Here is a 20,853-nt window from a genome sequence, read left to right as displayed (position 1 = left end):
CTACATGCTAGCAGTATGTCTTGGAAATAAATTCAGAGCTCCCTTACTCCAACTAGCCCTAGGCAGTAGCTAAATGAGGGGTACTGAATTTAGGGAACTGGCTACCTTATCTGGTGGAATCTCTAGGAAGAGGAGAGAGAGGACCCCGTATGTAGTAGGGTCAGGCTTTTTGACATAGTAATTAGAGACTAGACAGGTAGTGAATTGTGACTGGCATGAATTTCCTGTGAAGCCAAGAACCTGTAAAGAGAGTTTTATGGTGGGTTACAGTATGTAAGGGGGGGGTCACACTTAAACACACTTAAAAGCTAAAATATACATACAAAAACATAAAAATAACAAGAAAGAGTAACTAAAGGAGCACCCGATGAAACAAAAAGGTTTCAGCTGATGGCAGAAGATGGCAACAGAGGGGAATAGAAAATGTCTTCTTGGAGAGAAAGTTTCAGGGTTTGGGTGCCACAACCATGAAGCCAGTGTAAATGGGCCAAGACTGGAGTGATACGGTTCCTAAAACCCAGGCCAGTCAACATCCTGGTGGCATCATTCTGTAGTAATTGAATTTGGCCTGGATGTGAGGATCTCCCATGGAGTTACAGTATAAGCCCTTGATTAAGGGATGTGTCCGTTTCTCATGGAGACTGAATGCCTCATCACGATGTTGTTTTATTAAACTTAATTCCTATCATGATTTAATCTAAGATGGAGTTTCCCTGTACCTTTTGGCTCCATAGATCCCATAGGTGTGGGCGGCTCAGAGGGTAATAACATGCAGCATGCCTTTTTATCAACTTGTCAGAAAATATAAAATTGTGTTGTTAGTAACTTCTTATGTGCATCTCACAAATTTTATTAAAATGATAATTTTAAACACTTCTGTAATAGATGAGAGACAGATTTTCTGTCACTGGTCCAGTCCTAAAATTGTGCTCATCAGGAAATGACCAAGCATGATATTCTCTCCAACCCTGTTAACATTCTGTTGGGAAATCTCAGAAGATCAATAAGAAAAAAATATCATATACAGTTCTAGGAATCTAAGATTGGCGGCAGATATTCTACGTGTTTCTAAATGGTACAGTCACACTATCTGCTACAGAAAATCCATTCAGTTGGCAAAAGTGCTTGGAATTGTCCAGTTAGGGGAAGAATGGACAAAGCCACAAACATTAGAAATTTCTTGCTTCCCATTCATTTTGGGAAACATTGATATGGGGTAAACATAAATACATGTAGTTGTGTGTGCTTATGATGACGATTAACCTTTCAGCTTTGCATCTTCTTGTATTGCAAATAGTCTCTCCCCTTCTATATTGCAGTGACAACACCCCTATTTGTTGATTTATTAGAAGTTAATAAAAACAGATTTAAACAATCACCCTAAATGATGCTTAATTATTAATCTTAATTACTAATTATGCCAAAATGTACTTGGTTTGCAGGTGCTCGTTCACAATTCATATCTGTTCCTCTGTGTTCATCCACTTAATTAATTACTATGGAGGAAGAACTGCCATTATCAGTAGCAGCTGGATGCCATGTCTAGTTCTGTCTTAAAGAGGTGACTTATATAAGAATGTAAATGTGTTGATACTGTCCTCCTCATGGGACTTACTTATTTCATTTATACCACACATTTCTCCCCAAAGAAAACCCAGAGTGCCGTACAATATTCTCCCCTCTCTATTTTATTCTCATAACGACCATGTGAGGTAGGTTAGGTAGAGAGTGGATAACTGACTCGAAGCAGTCATAAGCAGGTCTTCTCAGAAATAGTGTCATGTTATTCAGTGGGGCTTACTTCCAGGAAAGTGTCCACAGGATTGCAGCCAAAGTCACCCAGCAAGCTTCCATGGCAGAGAGGGGATTTGGATCAGGGCTCCTATGTTGGCTCTTACTAACTTTATATCTGAATTAGTGAGCCATAGTTTTGAGTGGTCAGTCTTCTCCTCCCACTTTCAGTTAAGGTTGCCCCTCAGTCCCTCTCCTGCTTTTAAGTTAAAGATATGCCACAAGTTAAAAACAGATGTCCCAAAGCATTTTTATGGAAGTAATGACTAATTTGGAAAGGAGAAGAGAATGCTGCAAAACATACCTTCAGGAGAAGATGGACTATGCCCGATGCTAAGCTACGCCCAAAGCAAATTCAGTGATCTCTGAACAATCCTTTGATTTCCTTTGCTCATTGGTTGCAGCTAACCAATTAATAATGGGATTGCATGTGTAGTGACACTACAGCAACAGTTGCACCAAATTTGAGGTAGCATCTGAGTGACGGGAGTAGGTTAGACAATATGTTTAGAACACACTCTGGAATTCAAACCATGATAAGGAGGAAATATTATTCTGTGCCCAGCTGGAACTCTTGAAGTATTCTGGAGAGAGAGGTTGCATTCATGATAGGTCTGTGAAAGGGCGGGGGCATAGTACAGTTGTTAATCTGTGTTAAAGTACTGTGCTCTAGCTTGAGATCAGAACTGGCAATAAAACCACTTCCTCCAGCAGTTATTTTTAAAGAGAATATCAATCTAAGGGGGTTGGAGAGATGGAGGAAGAGCTGGCTTTAATCCACCAAGCTGTGTGACTGCATGAGTGCTGTTTTTCTCAATGGAATGTGACATTCCTGTGCAAGTTTCATTGGAGATAGCATAGTAACAGTACCAGGTGTGGCAAATGAAACACAGAAAGTCGCATAAAAGTATCGAGCTTTTGTTCTCCTGCAGTTAAGTAATATATTAAGGCAATTACTGTGTAAAGTAGCTCAGCTGTAAACAAGCATATCTCCTGAAAAACTGTGATGGCACACTTGTGTAATTGTGCTGTAAGATTAGAAATGGGAAGGGAACAAACTTGACTTCTTATCATGACTATAGCTAGCACTTAAGCCATCTTGCCTTATTACAAGTTAAACATGACCCTTAAAACAGGGCTAAGAATCAAATGTTGAAGGAAAGTCCCTGAGATGATTTACATACATTTCACTCAGTAAGTCCTTGGCACTCAGGATCTTACTTTTGATTACTTTTAACTGATGTATCTGTATGGTTTCAGGGTCAAGCAGACATTTGAGTACTTTGTGGATGGTGCTCTGGTCCACAAATATGTCTTTTGCTGTATATCATCTGCAGAACAGGTGAACATAGAAAACAGTGTGAGTAAGAACTCTACTCTTCAGAATGACAAAATCATTTTATTTAGAAAGTTTACATATGGTTGCCAGCCTCCAGGTGGAGGCTGGAGATCTCCCAGAATTGCAACTGATCTCCAGCCAACAGAGATCAGTTCCCCTGAAGAAAATGGCCGCTATGGACAGTGGACTGCTGAGATCCCTCCTGTCCCCCAACCCTACTTTCTGCAGGCTCCACCCCCAAATTTCCACGTATTTCCCAAGTGTGAGTTGGCAATCGTAAATGTGCATGATGCCTCTCCAGTGATAAAATGAAAAAAGATACATAAAGATTACAAAAATGAAAGTAGCCATTAAAAACTCAGGAAGTATAGAAAATATTTACCAGCAGCCTAAAATCATCCTCCTAAAACAGCCCTCTGGTTAGAAGCAGTTAGTAGAAATTATTTTTAAGGACAACCCTCTTAGTTAGAGCCTGAATAAAAACGAATGTTTTGGCCTGGTGACTAAAACAGAGTAGACTCCAGGCAAGCCTCAAGGAGCATTCCATAGGTGAGGTGCCACACCTGCAAAAGCCCTGTCCCTGGTCCCTATCTGCTTCTGCATCACTATGAAGTATCTCAGAGGGTTTTTGGGAAATTAAGAAAACCCTCTCTTAATACAAATCTTCTGCAACTGACATTCACATTTTCTGGCTCTCTGGTTACCAAGGATTGCCAGTATTTATTTATTTATTTACATTATTTATTGTCTCCCTTTCTCACTGAGACTCAAGGCGGGTTACACAGTGTAGCCAATATGATCAATGGCTGGGATGTTCAATAAACAATACAGGAAAAAAACAGAAATCTGATACAGAGCTGGTCATTCCTAAATATTGTCTAAATGTTACAGCTAAGTAGAGATGGGCATGCCCCCCCCCAAATGAACCGTGCAGTTCATGGTTCGTCACATTTCATGAACCACGAACTTTCATGAACCTGCCCCAGTTCGTGAACCATTTTGTTTGGTTTGTGAAAACTTCACATCCGGGTCAGCAAATCGTCACTTCTGGGTCAGCAGAAGGTCACTTCTGGGCCAGTAGAAGGCCACTTCCAGTTCAGCAGAAGGTCTGCAGGAAGTCCATCCCCTGTTGCCTAGGAAACTGATTGTTCAGCACCAGGCTGTCTGCAGTGACAAACCAAAAAATGAACCAAATGAACCAGCCTAAAGTTCGTGATGGTTCGTCAGAAATGGGCTCTGATAAACCACCGAACTTTGGTTTGTATTTCGGTTCATGCCCATCTCTACGGCTAAGCATAAGAACTGCAGTTGTTAGTATAAAAATATGGAAAAAATGAGTAAGTTTGGTATAGTTTGACAGTGGCATTATACAAACAGCAGATGTTTCTTATGTGAGTCAAAATGGCAAACTACAAGATGTAGTTTGAAATGGTAATTACATTGGTCAAAACAAATAATTAGTTTTTTCCAGTGAAAGAAATAACTTATTTTATAAATAGGTAAGGGAGGATATATGTTATCTTGGAAATAAATAAATGGTCAATGTTTTGACAAGTATTAGTAAGGCTAATCAAAACTGCTACATCCTTTAATAGGAACTGTGTAAAGGCCTGTTCCAGATTTGAACACCAGACTCAATTTACTCACTTCAACATATGCAGCTTGTTTTCCTTGTTTCAGTACATGACATCCCCGGAGAGTTTATCCTTATTTGATGTGTTTATCTCTAACGTTGCCACAAAGACATAGGCAATTCAATCAACTGTTGTCCTAGTTTGGGTAAAAGATATTCTGTCTTCTGAACAAACTTTGATGGAATTTTGGATATTGTTAAAACTAATAGGAATTTTAAAAAAATATTCAGATCTTGGAGAACTAGAATCCTGTTGCCCTATTGTAACTGAAATGTTTAGCAGTGCTGACATTTGTAAGAATGATTATAAGAGAAATGCTTACATCAAATGAAAAAAAGTTTGACATACATTTTAGTGTGAAAATTGTGCTTCTTTACTGATCTTGTTGGTGTCATCGAACTATGTTCCATATTCACAAATCCCTATATTTTGTGTCTACTTTTATATAGCCGGAGATCTGGCCAGTATACAATGAACCATGAGAACTTGAAGAAGTCTCCAGGAAAGCCCCCTTACAATCGCTCAGGTTCTCAGGATTCACTGGATGAGCTATCCATGGATGACTACTGGAAAGAACTGGAAAACATCCATGAAACCAGAGGCAGTAATCATGAAGAACAAGAAGTGGCTGTTGTTAAGGAGCCTGATGGTAATTAAATTAGACTTGATAAAAACATTTCAACTTAAGACCCTTCCATCTTGCTCATGGTACAACATACTGGGGCTAATGTATCTTTGAGATGAGTGGGCAGTTGGTTTGTGCCAGTGCACATCTGCCCCTTAGTGGCTGTGCAGAGATTTGAGAGTGTTATGGAAAACTAATACTGACTGGATACAGACAATAAATTGGAATGATAAAAGAGAGTTCAAGGAGGTAAGTTCCCATAGTGTGTGCTTGTTCCATTTTGTAAAACTTGTTTATCAAGAGACAACAAAAGACATTGGTGTGCACACCAGGGCAAAGGTGCCAGTATCATTTTCTTTCTCAAAACCAGCTTCATTCATTGTCCATGGCACATGCCTGTAGCATGTTGTGGTCCTTCTGGTCCAATCTGTTTTGTAGCTCTTCAAAATGTATCCTGGAACAAATGAAGCACTCTTTCAGCAGAAATAACAGCATTGTTCCAGTGGACTGTTGTGTGCATATATCATGGTGACTAGTAATATACTTTTCCTTCCTTCTCCATGCCCTCAGTAGTTTTTAAAAGTTTAAAATAAGTAAGTAAAGGATGAATACTTATCCACATATTTGCAAGTGTGTCTGTCATTGTTACCTGATGACAAAGAATACCAAGGCTATTGAATCCAATGCAGAAATTCCCCACCCTTTGAAGTCTGATCTTTTTTATAAGAAGTTTTTGTTTGAGAAGTATGCATTTCCAATGTTGAGCACAATCAATAGCATTTTATAATTGTTCAGTTTACTTTCAGATTACAGTAGAATAGAGTATAAACTGCACACAGTTTGGTTTAGTGACGTTCACCACTTCATTGGTTTGTATAGATCTAGGAGAAGCAATTCCAGTTACAAAAATGTGTTTCTTCCCTACAGTGAAAGCGATTTCCTCTTTTTTCTTTTACATTTGTACAGTTATCAAGATACTGTTGCTAGATTAGGGTAGTGGTAAGGGGAAATTCATCCAGTTCTTTTATAGAAAAGATTATCTGTAATCAGACAACGCTGTGTCATTGCATTAAAAGAACTTTTGTCTTCCCTTTTGTCTTTGTTCTGCAACTATATCTGTGGAATCAAAAAGACATTCTCATTTTCCAATTACGTTGTTTTGACTTTTATGCTAAGCTTACAATAAAAAAGAATCCCTTCACAGTGGAAGAAGGAAGGAAATTATGCACTGTTGGCGACACCTGATAATATGTCAAAAGACTTATCTGTGAAGTATCAGAAGATTAATAAAACCATAAGTTCTCTAATGAGAAAAATTAGTCTATCACATGATGGGAATATAAGGTTCTTAAACAGTTTTAACATAGGAAAAAACTTAAAAAACCTAAATGATCAAACAGTTCAATAAAACATAATTCTAAAATTACAGCATTTGCAACTTTTGAAAGACTTACATTGTGGATAGTGGAAGTGCAGAATTTTCCTGTTCAAAATAAGTAACAATTAAATGTAGCAGTCAACTTAATTCTAAGGATAAGTATGACCAGCACTTCAAAAACATACTGATATAATTCTTTAAAACAAATTCTAATTGATATGAAAATATCTATCCTTCACTTGGGACATTTGCTTGAGTAGCACCCATACAGTGGCGATTTTCGATGTGTCCATTGCTGTATGGATACATGGCATCAACAGAATACTGTAAATATTGTAGTTTTTTCTGCATTTTCCTTCCTTTAGCCCCTTGGCAGCTGCTATCCCCATCCCCATCGACCGGAGGACTTTTCAGGGGTTTTTCTTTTTAGAAATAGGTACTTGACATATTGTTGCAGAAATATGTTTATTACTGATTTCTTTTTTATAAAGAAGTCTGAAAAAATACTTTGGCAGGGTGGTAGTGGCCATGGGGGACTGAGCCATGTTACATGGACTGAAATGGGCTCTATGTGCAAAAAAGCACACCATCTCATCCACACAGTGTGTAGGGCACTTTTACTGTGATCTTTCCCAAAAGATCATATTCAACCACGTTTGTGAAAGACTGCAATAAAATGGAAGAAAACATGGAAAGTAGACAATTAGGGATGATGTTGTGTGAATGCTCCTAAAAAAAAATGCTCAAATTTAGACATGAATCTGGAGCAAAACCTCCAAATGGAAGGAGACTTGGAGTTCTCTCTAACATGCACCACCCCCCTGTAATATTCTAGAATGAAATAGTGTTTGTTTTCATTAGGAACTGCACTCATTCATTAAACCTAAGAAGGGCTACTAGAATTTAATAATATTTAGCAAAAATAAGTTCTAAAATCCACATACAGATTTCAGAAGAAAATGCTTTAAATTAAACTTCATGTCATGGGATTTGTGTGAAATTAAAATATACTAATTCAGTATTATTGTAAGGATCTGCCAAGACACATTTTCAAAAGTCTCCACAAGATTTGTCAAGCTTTATTGAACAAGTCTAGTATCATAATCTTATGATGATCATCTTATGATGATCATAATCTTATGATGATCATCGTCCAGAATAAGGCACTACAACAGCATTGACACATAAATCCCTCCCAGGCTAGTATTCCTCCCCCCCTTCCCCACTGGGAACTAAGTGTACAGGGGAGGATAAAGCCTTCAAGGCCACAGAGACTCCTTTCCCAGTGCTAGGAGCAGTTTAGTGAAAACAGTCAGTCAGTTCATGGGAACCTCCATCCCCCACCCCCCTCCTGCATAGGTATGGCAGATGCTAGCATTCTGACAATTATAAGCAATGCTGATTATAATCAATACTGCAATACTAACCAAGGCATTAATTTGAAAATGAAAGAGGAAAAATGGATACAAAGTTAGAGAAAATAGAATAACTGATCTATTAAATGTGACAATGATATACAAAGAATTAGAAAAAGTTGTACAGCCATATTGGTCCATGCAAAATCCCAAACCAAAATCCTTGTAATACTTAGTAGTTTATGCAGTAGTCATACCAACATTATCTACGTCTTGAATATATATCTTTTAACAGTTGTCCTCCTTTTACTTGATACAGAAGGAGAATTGGAGGAAGAGTGGTTAAAAGAAGCAGGATTGTCAAACCTGTTTGGTGACAGTGCAGGAGACTCCCAAGAAAGCATGGTGGTTTTGGCTACCCTGACTCGCACTCAGGCAGCAGCCGTACAGAAGCGAGTGGAGACTGTCACACAAACCATGAGAAAGAAAAACAAACAGTATCAAGTTCCTGACGTGAGAGATATCTTCAAGCAGCAAACGAGTTCAACAGAAAAGGTAAGCTCCTTCTTAAGGTTTTTGTTTGCCTTCACTGAAAAACATCTGTATCAAAGCTGATAATTAGAGATATGTGAAAAGTAAGATACACGCTTCCATGCATGAACAGCCTTAAAAGACAGCATTTCCTAAAAGATGCTTTGTCTATTTCAGGCTTCATAGAGATTAGTAAAGTGACAGAATGACCATCTCTGCTAGCAAAAAGATAAGAACTCATCTGAACACGGCCTTCTTCAGGTGTCACCTTGCCCATAAGCAAATTAACAGCTGCCTATACACGTGCATTCTCCGTGGTGCCCCCACATTATGGAATGGTCTACCAGAGGAAGTTAGGAAAGCTCCCAGTTTCCTGGTTTTCCACAAATGATGCAGAACTGAATCAAGAGGGCTTTATACTCTGATAGGAGGGATGTATTGTAAGGAAGTAGTTTCAAGAGACACATCAGTTAAGGGATACGGAGAGACCACAGACTTCACTACTATTGCTGTAAACAGTGAGGGACCATAGACTTCACAACTACTGCTATAAATATGACCCTATTGGGTAGTTTCTATGTTGTTTAATATGCAGTTCATGGAATTGCTTGTGCTCCGTTTCAACATTTCTTCATCTCTGTAGTAGATTTTTGCTGGTTTTTAAATGTTTGCAAATTTGCATGTATATACCCATTACATATTTGTTGAAATGTCTTTGATATTGACTGTACTGACTTGCACTCTAATCCGCATTGAGTCTCAGTGAGAAAGGGGGACTATAAATGATGCAAATAAATATAATTAAAAAGAAGTTTTTTTCTTTAGATTTGAGAATACTTTGCATGCTGTTTGGGAGGTTTTTTTGCTGTTTGCAAGAGAAACACTTTACTTTTAGAAGCAGGGCCTGCCTTCATGCAGATCTTTAGAGAGAGGGTACATGTGCCATATTCCCGCCTCTAACTTCTATTTCTGAATAATTTTTAAAACGAATGTGGAACAGTTGCCATTTCAGTGTGTTTAAATCACAAAGATGTTATTGAAAACTGACTTTCCTTGGGTAGAGATTTTTGATTATTTCACAGCTTGCAATGTTTCCCTACTGATTATGAAAATGGAAAAATCCATGGGCTGCACAGTCCTAAGAGTGGGGGGGGGGGTGAAAGTGCACAGGGAGCTGACTAGGAGTTACACTGGCATATCCTGGATTTATGCCAGTGTAACCCTCCCATGCCAATGCAGTGACCCAGCGCTGCTCCACTGCAGCTCTCCACAGGTGCTCAGCCATGGTGGCTGGGCACTGCCATTGTGATTATGGCAGTGCCCAGCCACTGTGGCCGGGCACCTGTGAAGGGCTGCAGTGGAGCAGCACTGGGTCACTGCACTGGTGGCCAGGGGGGAAGGCCTTAAGGGGTAGAGCATGAGTTAGTTGGGTCCCTAAGCTATTTCGGGCCTGGGATTGACCCCAGCAGCAGAAAGTTATGCTACAAAAAACGATGGCGCAGCCCATAGGCACCCATTGTATGGGAAAGATTGATGCCCCCTTGTGCCTGGCCCTGCCTAAGCGGCCTGGTGGAGTATACTGCTGTGGTGACCAATCTGCTCCCACCTCCATGGCAGCCAAGCCCCTTTCTCTGCACCCAATCTGCTTCTCGGGAACCCTGCATAACCTCCAGCCAGGGTGCCCATAACCCTAGATAAGTAAGGAGATGGCTGGAGGCTCCACCTGAGACCTCCCTGCCATGGGGACTCAGAGCATGAGGGGGAGAAGTTGATTGCAGTGGTGGGGCAAGACTACGCAGGGGAGACTTAGTGAAATTCAGAGTGTGCCTCACACTCACATATGGGAGGAGAGCGAAGTCTAGAATTTCTGACTAACAACTGCCACACAAGTTCCCTTGCAGGTTACCCGTCTCTTGAGTCCTGGCTCAGGTAGGGGTGAGGATGCACCAACAGGGGAGGCAACAGCCCTGTCTCACTTGTTCAGATTGGCCTCCTCCTCCCTTCACCTATACTACACTCAAACACTGGCAGGTGAGGCTCATTGGCAGAGCATGGCCCCTGCCCACAAGCTGGTGTGGCCCATGCCTGCCACAGAGGCAATCACCCAGGGGGCCATGGTCAACACACTGTTTGGTGGGAGCTTCCGGCAGGCCACATCAGGTTTCTGTACAGTCTTCCTCAGCCAGGTTCCCCCATTGGGCAGAGGAGGCAATGTGAGGGTGGGTCAGGGGGAGTGGGTGCTTGCTCTCAGTACTCCTCTGTGATGGCATGCACATAACCCCATGACTGTCTCCCTCACAGGATCAGAGCTCCAAGCAGCCATGGGAGCAGGACAGCCAGATGCAGACAAGACACACTTTTTTGCCAGAGGAGCATCCCTCGTTGCCAGCAGCACCTATGATGATGGAGTTGCCAACTCCACCCACCCAGCCATAGACACATTCCCAGGATGTGGCAGACCTGGCTGTGGCCTACATGTCTCCATTTTCCTGTCAGGCAGGTCGCAACCCATCAGGGAGGCCAAATAGCACAGCTGTTCCAGCCCTCAGTAATCTTTCTTGACTACCATTCAAGCCTGGAACAGTTCCTGAGCCAGGAGTGGTTACCAAGGCAGACGGTGAGCCACCTTCACTCCTGAGAAAGCAGCACAAGGAATAGCGGTCCTCGTGTCAGCCACCACACTAGCAGGCACAGCTCCCACCCAGGCAAAGGACATTGGCAACATGTGTCCAGACATCCTCTTCACCTTTGGCAGTTCAGTAAAGTCTGTGTTGAACAATGACATCCTCCCTGTATGTTTTCTTGCCTGTGAATGACAGTAGCCACCCCCCCCCCGCTCCACTTCCCTGTAGAACTGCCCTTTCATGCATCCCAGCGAAGGGTCTCTAGCTCTGGGCCGGCACCGATGGGGTGGCCCCAAGGAGGCTCCAGGTGCCTCTGCACCTTCTGTGTGGCTCTGCCTCCAAAAGGAGCAGGTGTCCAATGGCACCTTGGAGGCTACAGCCCCACCTAGCTTTCCTCCCCCCCACCTCCTCAAATTTACTGCAAGCAGTGGGTTGTGGCATGGAGTGTTGCTTGTGTGTGTCAGAGGGGCTCCATAGAGGATTCCCATTTTCTGACAGCACTGCTTGCATCTGATAAGCCAGGCAGAAGACCACAGCATGTGTGTGTGTGGTGGGGGGGTGGGGGGTGGAGTTGATGCCAGGAAGGGGTGGTAAGTGAAGTGACATCCTGGGATCTCTGGGGTTCCTCCCCCACAAGGCCAGACCACTCTCCCTTTTGCTGTTTGCTGAGGCAGGGAGGGGCTTTGGGGATCTTGTACTAAGGGTGGGATGACAGCCCCCGAAGCAGTTTCTCTGGTCCCGGAGCCTGTTATTCTGCTTTGGGGGCTGTCATCCCGGAACTGGAGCATGATTCTCGAGGTCCACCCCTCATTCTCCTCGCATCATTCCTATGCAGTGGAGCCACTGCAAATCAATGAGCATTTGTGGCTCTCATCATACCCACTGGGTCATCCAGCCTCTCCCGTTGTTTCCAGTGGGCGTTCCCATCATTCATTTCAGGACCTGCCCCTTGATTGCCCCTAAGGAACTGCCTCTCTGAGACTTGGGGGACTGATCATGGGTCCTGTGGGCTGTGGGTGTGACCCTTGTCTGATCATGCTGCTTTTCTGGTCTTCCTTTTCAAGGAGAAGGTGCATGTTTCTCAGAGCGGCGAGGGCAGGGAGTGGGGAGTTTGCAAGTAAGCGATGCTTTAGCTGCCAGCCTGGCCCTTGTCAGGAAGGGGTGCTGGGCAATCGGGTGTCCCATCTGCACCTTCAGTGTAACTCCCCCTTCCCATGGGGCAGGGCTCTTCTCAAGGTAGGTGCCTCTGTTGGGTTGTGGCAAACCTGATCGCAGGGATCTTTCTGCCATGTGCATTTGCTCTTTTCAGGACAGGGGAATGGCATTGACAGCTGGTGACAGCAAACGTGGCCTGGCCTGCAGCATGGCTATGCCTTTTCCTGCCGCTCATGGTGCCATCAATTGCAGCCACCATGTGATTGGTGGATTCTGCCATTGTTGCCAGGACAACTTGAGAGCATTCTCTCCTAGCCGCACCTTGCTGGGCTTGGCTGCTGACACAGCTCTCCTGCCAAAGTCCTTAGGGAGTGGACTGGCACCGCCATTGTTACACTGGCACATGGACTCTGACAGTCTCGTGGGCCTAAGAATTGCATTGTTAATCTTTTTTGTTTTTGATATTATAAAATCTGAACCACTATATAGACAAAGAGCTTAGATGGATTTTTATAAAATGTGTAAAAATAAAATTATGTTTAGGACGTTGGTGTGAAATATTCTGGAGCTTTTGAAAAGTCCCATAAGTTCATAACACATATGTGCAGACATGGTTACTTGGAACAGTAATGTTTTTAAAATCACCAGAATGTGATTTTCTTGCAAGTATTCCAAGTATACCTGGTGCAATCCTTGGCATATATGTCTGCACCTATCTGTAATATTTTGAGGAATCATGGGGCAGATCATGCAGTGCTGAAACTTGGAGAGGTAAGATACCTTTGAACCTTGTGGTGACTCCCCTGCTATTCTTGGTAACCTGCGCCACATAAGTTGTGGGTTGTTAAGGTAAAGACATTGGCCATGTCATTAGTCTGCATAACCAGCTTAGCTTTCCAGTTTGCAAGGACAGGACGGAGAACACATCCTTTTTTACAGAGAGGTACTTGCTTGTTTGGCATGTTTATCAGTTGTACAAAAAGCTGCATTCAGGGAAACATAAATGGCGTTTGTAGTCTGTGGTGCCATCAGCAGCGTCAGAATAGAGAGGAACTAAAAAAAAAATACTAAAGGTAACATTTAAGAAATATTTCCTTGACATGTTCCTGACCTCCAGGCAGAGTTTCACATTTCAGTTGTGCTCCCTGAAATTTGTGAATACAACACTGCACAAAGAATGTCATCGTTCTGCAGGCAGTGATTTTGTTACTTTTGTTTTCCCTGTAAGGTCTGAAAATCCATCAGTCCACTAATGTACTGTAATAAAAGGATCCAAATATGGGGAAAGCTTTGATTTTAAGAGTGTCCTGGTTTTTGTGGTGGAAACCAGTCTGGAAATTCATGGAGGCATAGAACTGCAACCAAAGCATCAAATGCAGTGTTCTAATGGTCTTTCCTGTTCTGACTTCGTGCTTTCCTGTTCCAGTGAAGTCCTTATATAACCTGGCAGTATTTTCTGTAAATATTATATTATGTGCTGCACACATTAAAGGGTCATGTGGAAGCAAGTGCTCAAGGTTAATAAAATGTCACCAAGGCAAAAGATTGATAGGACTGGAAAGCTGCATAGATCATGCTTTTCCAGTGATTTCTTTTAATAATATACTTAAATACAATCCATTAAAATGAACATGCAGAAATATTGTTTAGCTGGAACCTAAGGATTGTGGCTTATCCTAGGCTTCCTTTTCACTGGTAATTTTATTTTTCTGAGCTACCAGGAGGCACGCATTCCAGATTTGTCTGTATTTGCTGAACATGCATACAAACCCCACGTGGCTTCAGAATGTTAACTGCATTTCACATACTGGCTGAATATTGCTGGGTATTCAAAAAAGTGTAAAAAACAAATCTCATTCTCATCTTGCAAATTTAAGTGTTTTTCTCTACTAGAGTGACAGGATTGGACCAAGAATTTAGTACTCTTTCTTGGAGACTCTCTAATACGCATCACCTCATGTTTGTGCCTTATATGCACTGTTGTGATATTCTTAGATGCAGTATCACTGCTACTAATTATATTGGCTGCCAAACTTATCTGTAATGTGTGGATTGACTTGAAACATAGAATTCACTACAGAGAAATGCTCTGTTTGTTTGTTCCCAGAACTGCACTATGTCGTCAAGGCTAAATGAAACCCATTGGGAAGTAGTGTAAAAATGCATTTCCTAATGTGAACTCTCTAATTAATGCTGCTTATTAGGATGGAGCAGCTATAGCAAAACAGGTAGATTTACAGTGAAATCCTAAGTGGAGTTACTCCAGTCTAAGGCCATTAAAATCAGGATTTTGCTGGTAATAATGACTATTCCCAGTAGATTTCATTGGACTTTTCTCAGCAGATACTGATTGGGAATAGGGAATCCTATTATATAAAAGGTTAAGCGTATTCTAGACAACTCACTTCCTACACTGGTGCACCACCAGAGAGCGCTGCCATGGAGGGAAGACCAGGTGAGGCACACCGCCCCCCCACCCCAGAGAGCACTCGATGGCAGGAAGCTGAGGCTGGGATCAGGCATGGAGCAGGTGGCAATGCCTGCCCCCCTTTACCTGGCTGGGATCAGGCATGGGGGAGAATGCAATGTCCAACCCCTCTTCACTCAGCCAGGATCAGGAGCAGAGCAGGTGGCAGTGCCCATCCTCCTTTACCCTGCTGGAATCAGGCGCGGAGCAGAAGGCAACACTCGTCCCCTCTTCACTCAGCCAGGATCAGTCACAGGGATGGAGGCAATGCCCACCCTCCCTTTCTAGATCCTGTTGTATTTTTCCCCACAATGGGCTTTGTAACTAGTAGGGAATAAATGTAAACTGGTCTACTCAGAAGTAAGTATCATCTTATTCAGTAGGGCTCACTCCCTGGAAACTCTCCAGTGATTGCAGCCTTATTGTGTGAGTTCTGTTTGTAATTGCAAATTGCCTTAACCCTGATGAGATACCTTTATAAAAATGTATAAAGTAGAAAGTAGACAGGAGGTTGTTGATTTAGTTGTAGGGCCTTAAGAATAAGGCAACTTGAGAGTCAGTGTGATGTAGTGGTTAGAGTGTCAGATTAGGAACTAGGGAGAGCTAGGTTCAAATGTTTGATCTTTCATGGAAGCTTGCTGAGTGAACTTGGGCCAGTTACACACTCTCAGCCTAGCCTACCTCTGTGGCTGTTGTGAGGATAAAATGGAGAAGGAGAGAATGTTATAAGCCACTTTGGGGAGAAAAGCTGGGTATAAATAATGTTGATAGTAAGATCTGGTAGAATCAAAGGTGTTTTTAAATGATTTGTTTAAGCTTTAAAACATGTTGCTTTCCACATTTTAGGAAACTGGCAGTGAGAACCAGACCAAGAGAACAAGCAAAAATGAAGATAAAACAGAGGAGAAAGCGAAAGAAGGTAGAGCTGCCAAGTTTTCACTTTGTTTTTCTTCTGTTGTTTTAAGGTAATAAATGTATATTGCAAAGGAGATTCTTTTATAAAAATATGCACACACATACACACAGCATCTGAATATGGTCTGTAATGGAGAGAAGCTTGTTTAGGTACATCCAAGGACTGGTTTGTATCATTTTTGAAACCATAATTTAAAAAAATTAAAAATCCTGCTTGACAACATAGATTTGCAGCATAATTCTGAGGGCAGGGGACCCACAGCACCCTGGAAACCAACTAGGAGTTATGCTGGCATATCCTGACCTTATGCTGGCATAAGCCCCTATGACACTGCAGCACAGCGCCGCTCCACCCAGGGCCCCTGCCAGCACCCAGCCATGGCAGCTGGCTGCGGGTGTAACTGGGACATAAGTCCCTGTACCAGTGGGCCAGGGGCAGGGCACAACTTAGTCGGCTCCCTAAGCCGTTTTAGGCATGGGAAAGTCCCCAGCAGTGGTAGAAAATTATGCCACAAAAAATGATGGCATAGCCCATAGGCGCCCATTGTGCAGGAAAAGTCAATCATCCTCATGTGCCTGGCCCTGCCCAAGTGGCCTGGCGGAGCATAGGATGCCAACTACCATGGCAACTGATCTGCTCACACCTCCGCAGCCAAGCCTCTTTCCCCACACCCAATCAGGTTTTTGAACACCCTACATAACCTCCAGCCAGGGTTCCCATGACTCTAGGTAAGTAAGGTGGTGGCCGGAAGCTTTGCCCAAGATCCCCCTGCCATAGGAACTTAGAGCACGGAATGGGAGAGGGTGCATGCAGTGGTGTGGCAAGAGTGTGCAGGAGGGAGCTCTGTGAAATTTGAGGCATGCTTCGCACTCACATACGGGAGGAGAGTTACGTCCAGAATGTCTGACTAAGAACTACCACACAAGTTCCTTTGCAGATTACCTGTCTCCTGAGTCCTGGCTCGAGGAGTAGTCAGGGTGCACTGACAGGTAAGAAGGAGCTGGGAAGGCAGCTGCCCCAGCTTGCTCATTCAGATGGGCTTCCCCTCTCCCCTCACCCGTGCGTCCCCAAATGCTGGCCTCTGTGATTGAGGCTCACCGGGAGAGTGCGACCCCTGCCTGTGAGCCTGTGCAGCTCATGCCTGCCACAGAGGAGCCATGCTTCACACAGCTGTTTGGGGGGCTTCCAACACCCTATGACAGGGCTCCATTCAGATCGTCTCAGCTGGGCTTCCCCTCAGGCAGAAGGGAGAGTGCAGGTGCAGGTCAGGGTGACTGGGTGCTTGCTCTTGCAACTCCCATGTGATGGTTTGCGCACAACTCCATGATGGTGTCCTTCACAGGATCACAGCTCCAAGCAGCCCCACAGCCGCAGAACATCCAGATGCAGACAAGGAGCACTTTTTTTTTTTGCTGGAGGGGAGCATCCATCATCTGGTTGCTGGTAGCACCTGTGCCAATGGAGCATCTGCTGCCTCCCAGAGCCATGGACACTTCCTTGGACGTGGCAGACCTGACTGTGGCTTGCACTAGGCAACACCTCTCACCACATACATCTCTGTTTCCCTTTCAGGCAGGTTGCAACCCTCAGGGAAGCTGAGGAGCATGCCTCTTCCAGCCTCCAGTAATCCCTCTAAACTGCCGTTCGAGCCAGTCCCAAAAGCAGTTCCCCATGCTCCCCTTAAGTCAACCCCATGCCTGAAAAAGCAGCATGAGGAATGGCTCTCCTGGTCCTGTCTGCCATGCTAACAGGGATAACTCCCTACTCAAGCGAGGGATGTTGACAACATATCCAGACATCCTCTTCACTTTAAGCAGTTCAATAAAGTCTTGTCAAACAACAACTCCCTCCCTATATGTTTGCTTGCTTGTGCATGACAAGCCCCCCCCCTCCGCCACTTCCTCATAGGGCTGCCCTTTCACACATCCTGGTGAATGGTCTCTGGCTCTGAGTTGGTATGAATAGGGTGGCTCTGAAGAGGCTCCAGGTGCCTCCATACCTTTGTGTGGCTCTGCCGCCAAAAGAGCAGGAATCCAGTGGCACCTTGGAGACTCCATCCCTGCCCAGATTCCTTCCTCCCTTAAATTCACAGCAGGCAGGGGGTAAGACTTGGAGTGTTGCCTGTGTGTGTCTAATGGGAGGTGGGGGCACAGAGGACTCTCATTCTCCATCAGTGCTGCTGCAGGCAGAAGACTGCTGCATGGGGGAGAGGGGTTGATGCCAGGATGTGGGAGCAACATCCTAGGATCTCTGGGGCTCCTCCCCCACAAGGCCAGACCAGTCTCCCTTTTGTTGTTTGCAGGGGCAGGGATGGACTTTGGGAATCTTGCACTGGGGATGGGATGATGGACCCTGGAGCAGATTATCTGGTCCTGGAGATCATAATTTCACTCTGGAGGCCGTCATCTTGGCACCAGAACACGGCTCTTGAGATCCACCCCACATTCTCCTCACATCTTTTCGATGCAGTGATGTATTTCAGTGAAGCCACTGCAAGTCGATGGGCGTTCGTGGCTCCCATCATATCCAATGGCCCTTTCAGCCTCTCCCATTGTTTCCAATGGGCATTCTCTTTTTTTTCTGTTTTTTTTTATTAACTACATTAACTAACAATACAAAGGGAAGAAAGGGAACAAGGGGAGGAAGGAAAAAAAAAACACAACAACTACAACATGTAACAACTATGCTACACAAAATGTTTTCCCTCCATACTGCCATTATTCAAAAGTTAAAGCTTTATGTTATATTGATGGAGTGGTTGACCTTACTAAATGCAAATTACAATTTAAATTCAAATTAAATTTTCCTTCCCCTCCTGGGTCCCGGACGCAATTCTCTCTGAGCAACTGCAGCCGCAGTGCTCGTTTCCTCCCCCCCCCCTCAGACTTCTCCTTTTCGTCTTGCTTGGTGCACTGAAATTCCGGATTTTTATCCTCAAAATCCCTTAGTTGATCTTCTGATAATATCTTGAAAGCTTGATCTTTGTGACTGAACCAGATTCCTTCCGGAAATAACCATTTGTACTTTATTCCACGTTCTCTCAGAAGAGCTGCGAACTTTTTATACTTAAAACGTCTTTTCCGAACTAGAAATGGGACGTCTTTCAATATCTTAACTTTATTACCCAAAAAGTCCAAATCTGCATTGTATGAATTATATAGGATAGTGTCCCGGATCCTCTTAGATGAAAAATCAATGATGATCTCGCGAGGCAGCTGACGCTTCATTGCATATTTTGAAGTAGCCCGATGGACTTCCAAAATGGCGCTTTTTACTTCTTCTTTAGTTGCCCTCGCGGGTGTCGCCAGTAGTTCCGAGACCAGACCCCGTAAATCCTCATTTTCCTCCTCTTTCACATTCTGGAGGCGCAAAATTGTCTGTGTTCGTTCCACTTGTAGCCCGATCAGCTGGTTCTCCACCAGCTTAAGCTCTTTACTCGTAGCCTTCACGAGTGATGCACTTTCCCGAGCAGACTTCTCTGCCCCCCCCCGCTGCTTCCTTAATGGTTTTCACTTCGCTCTCAATTAAGCCCACCCTTTGATCTGTTTCGTTCAGCTTGTCAACAAAGGGTTTTATGGCTTCACCAACCGCCCTCCGCACTACTTCCTCCAACGACTCTCCCTTCAGGGCAGCCGAAACTGACTTGCCCAGAGCGGGACTTTGTTTTTTCGTTGCCATTTTAGGGGGGGGGAACCGCCAACCAGATTCTGAAACTCAGCGAAGGGGAAGAACGAGCCTTCTTAGCTTCAAATCCCACCACTCCTTCGCGTACGCTTGTAGTAACAGAAGGGATTCGCTTACTTGCAGGCTTTCGCCTAATTCTGCTCTTTGCCGTTTTCCATGGCCCGGCAGCACTCGAGGCGCCGCGCACGTCTGCCGGCCTCCGTAGGGACAAACAGGCAATTAACCCCCCACATTGATTCCGGGGGGCTCTTCCCGCAGCGTCCCGGACCCAGCCTCCCTCACTGGGAGTTTTGGGGGCTAATCTTCGCAGATCAGCCGCCCGGACAGGGTGCTCGGGCGCTTCCTCTCGGACCTGCGAAGAGGAGCGTCCGACATGGCTGAGAAAACGAAACCGAATCGTTTCCAATGGGCATTCTCATCATTCATTTCAGAACCTGCCCCCACTTGACTCTAAGGAGCTGCCTCTCCAAGGGGCAGCTCCTGAGTTCTGGGGGCTGCAGGCGCAACCCTCACCAAGTCCTGATGCCTTTCTGGACTTCCTTTTCAAGGAGGGGATGCATGTTTCTCAGAGTGGCAGCGGCAGGGGGTGAGGAGTTCGCAAGTGAGCGGTGCTTCAACTGCCAGCCTGGCACTTGTCAGAAATTGAGGTTGGGCAAGTGTGTGGGCAGGCACCCTGTCTGCACCTTCAGAGTAACTCTTCCCCATGGATCAAGGCTCCTTGAGAGGCAGTTGCCTCTCTTCAGGTGCCACAAGCTCAATCGCAGAGATCTTTCTGCCCTGTGCACCCACTCTCTGCAGGGCAGGAGAATAGCATTGGCAGCTGGCAATGGTGCAGCGACCCAGCCCACGGATTGACTAGGCCTTTCCCTGCCACTCACAGTGCTGTCAACTGCATCTGCCCTGCAATTGGTGGATTCTGCCAGTGTTGCTAGGACAACTAGAGAGCATTCTCCCATGGCTGCACCTTGCCAGGATCAGCTTCCAGGAAGACCCTCCTGCAAAAGTCCTTAGGGAGCGGACGAGGGGCACCACAGGTGTGCGAGCATGTGGGTGCCAGCAGCATGGTGGGCCTCAGGATTGCACTGCCCATCATGTGGCTCTGTGTAGCCACTGTGACCAAAGGCATATATAACTATAGGGACTGTTTCACATATAGTATCAGAGCATTTTGTTGAGTGTATAGTGATGATGGTTTCCTGTGGTTTGTAAATAAGTTTCGTTTACCTTTTGAATCCAAGCTGGCTCATAATAAAGGTAAAACAAAACAAAGCTTTCAGCTGGTGGCAGCTTTTCTCCTCCAACTCCAGTGTCTGGTGTCTAGCAAACTCAAGGCCTCCTTGTTGTCCAGTGCACA

At 44.4% G+C, this 20,853-nt stretch overlaps 1 protein-coding gene across 1 annotated transcript in view; it reads left to right on the top strand.

Annotated features, from left to right (window-relative positions):
• ARHGAP18 (Rho GTPase activating protein 18) overlaps positions 1–20,853 on the top strand; it is an 84,899-nt gene that overhangs the window by 25,234 nt on the left and 38,812 nt on the right. Inside the window, exons 2-4 of the mRNA XM_054975537.1 lie at positions 5,214–5,413; positions 8,442–8,677; positions 15,746–15,818. Of these exons, the coding sequence (XP_054831512.1) occupies positions 5,214–5,413; positions 8,442–8,677; positions 15,746–15,818 (509 nt within the window). The remainder of the gene's footprint in view (positions 1–5,213; positions 5,414–8,441; positions 8,678–15,745; positions 15,819–20,853) is intronic.

The sequence above is a fragment of the Eublepharis macularius genome, chromosome 1, assembly GCF_028583425.1.
Source record: "Eublepharis macularius isolate TG4126 chromosome 1, MPM_Emac_v1.0, whole genome shotgun sequence".
NCBI lineage: Eukaryota > Metazoa > Chordata > Lepidosauria > Squamata > Eublepharidae > Eublepharis > Eublepharis macularius.
This window is presented reverse-complemented; position numbering and strand designations above follow the sequence as displayed.